The sequence below is a fragment of the Buceros rhinoceros genome, unplaced genomic scaffold (assembly GCF_000710305.1).
Source record: "Buceros rhinoceros silvestris isolate BGI_N320 unplaced genomic scaffold, ASM71030v1 scaffold33911, whole genome shotgun sequence".
NCBI lineage: Eukaryota > Metazoa > Chordata > Aves > Bucerotiformes > Bucerotidae > Buceros > Buceros rhinoceros.
The window spans coordinates 4,024-4,659 of NW_010394212.1; the positions used below are offsets into that span (position 1 = coordinate 4,024).

The following is a 636-nucleotide window of genomic DNA, read 5'->3' on the forward strand; positions in this document are numbered from 1 at the left end:
CTGGCTGGGAGGTGGCTGATCTGTGTCCCCTGTCCCACCGGGCTCAGTCAGGCGCTCGCTTTGAGGTGGCGGGAACGCACCAGGCCAGCATGGCTGGTTCCTCCCCATCCAGCCAGGCTCTGACCCCAGCAGTGTCAGACCAAAACCATGTGTAAAAACACCCTCCTCCGCCCGGCTCAGCCTTCAGCTGCTGGCAGCTGCTTGGCCCTTGTGGCAGGAGTGTCCTGGCGAGTGGTGGGTAGCGCGGGGAAGTGCAGGGTGATGGGAGAGCGCGGCGGGACCGTAGGCTTGTGGGCACAGGTGCTGTGCAGGATGCTGTGCGGGTGGGATCCAGTGCGGACCTCAGACCCCAGCGGGGAGGTGGTTACGGTGGGCCAGCAGAGCAGCAGGGAGGGGCTGTTGGTGCCTCCCTACCCCATCAGTGCGTGGCCATCGTGCACCCTTGGTGGAGATTTACCTGCTGCCAAGGCGCTTCCTCAGGAGCAGCAGTCGGAGGAGGCCTCGTGCTGCCAGCAGCGTGTTTTTCTCCTCGGGTTCCTCAAAGCTCCCGTGCCCATGTCCCCCTCTCTCCCGGGCGCAGGTGAAATTGCCCTCTGGTCACTGGTTGTCCTGGCTGTTGAAAGATACGTCGTGGGC

The 636-nt window shown here is 64.3% G+C and overlaps 1 protein-coding gene across 1 annotated transcript in view; it reads left to right on the plus strand.

Annotated features, from left to right (window-relative positions):
• The window catches only part of LOC104501370 (rhodopsin-like), a gene marked incomplete at its 3' end in the record, with an annotated part of 2,898 nt that overhangs the window by 942 nt on the left and 1,320 nt on the right, over positions 1-636 (plus strand). The window contains exon 3 of the mRNA XM_010145170.1: positions 581-630. Coding sequence (XP_010143472.1) covers positions 581-630 — 50 coding nt within the window. The remainder of the gene's footprint in view (positions 1-580; positions 631-636) is intronic.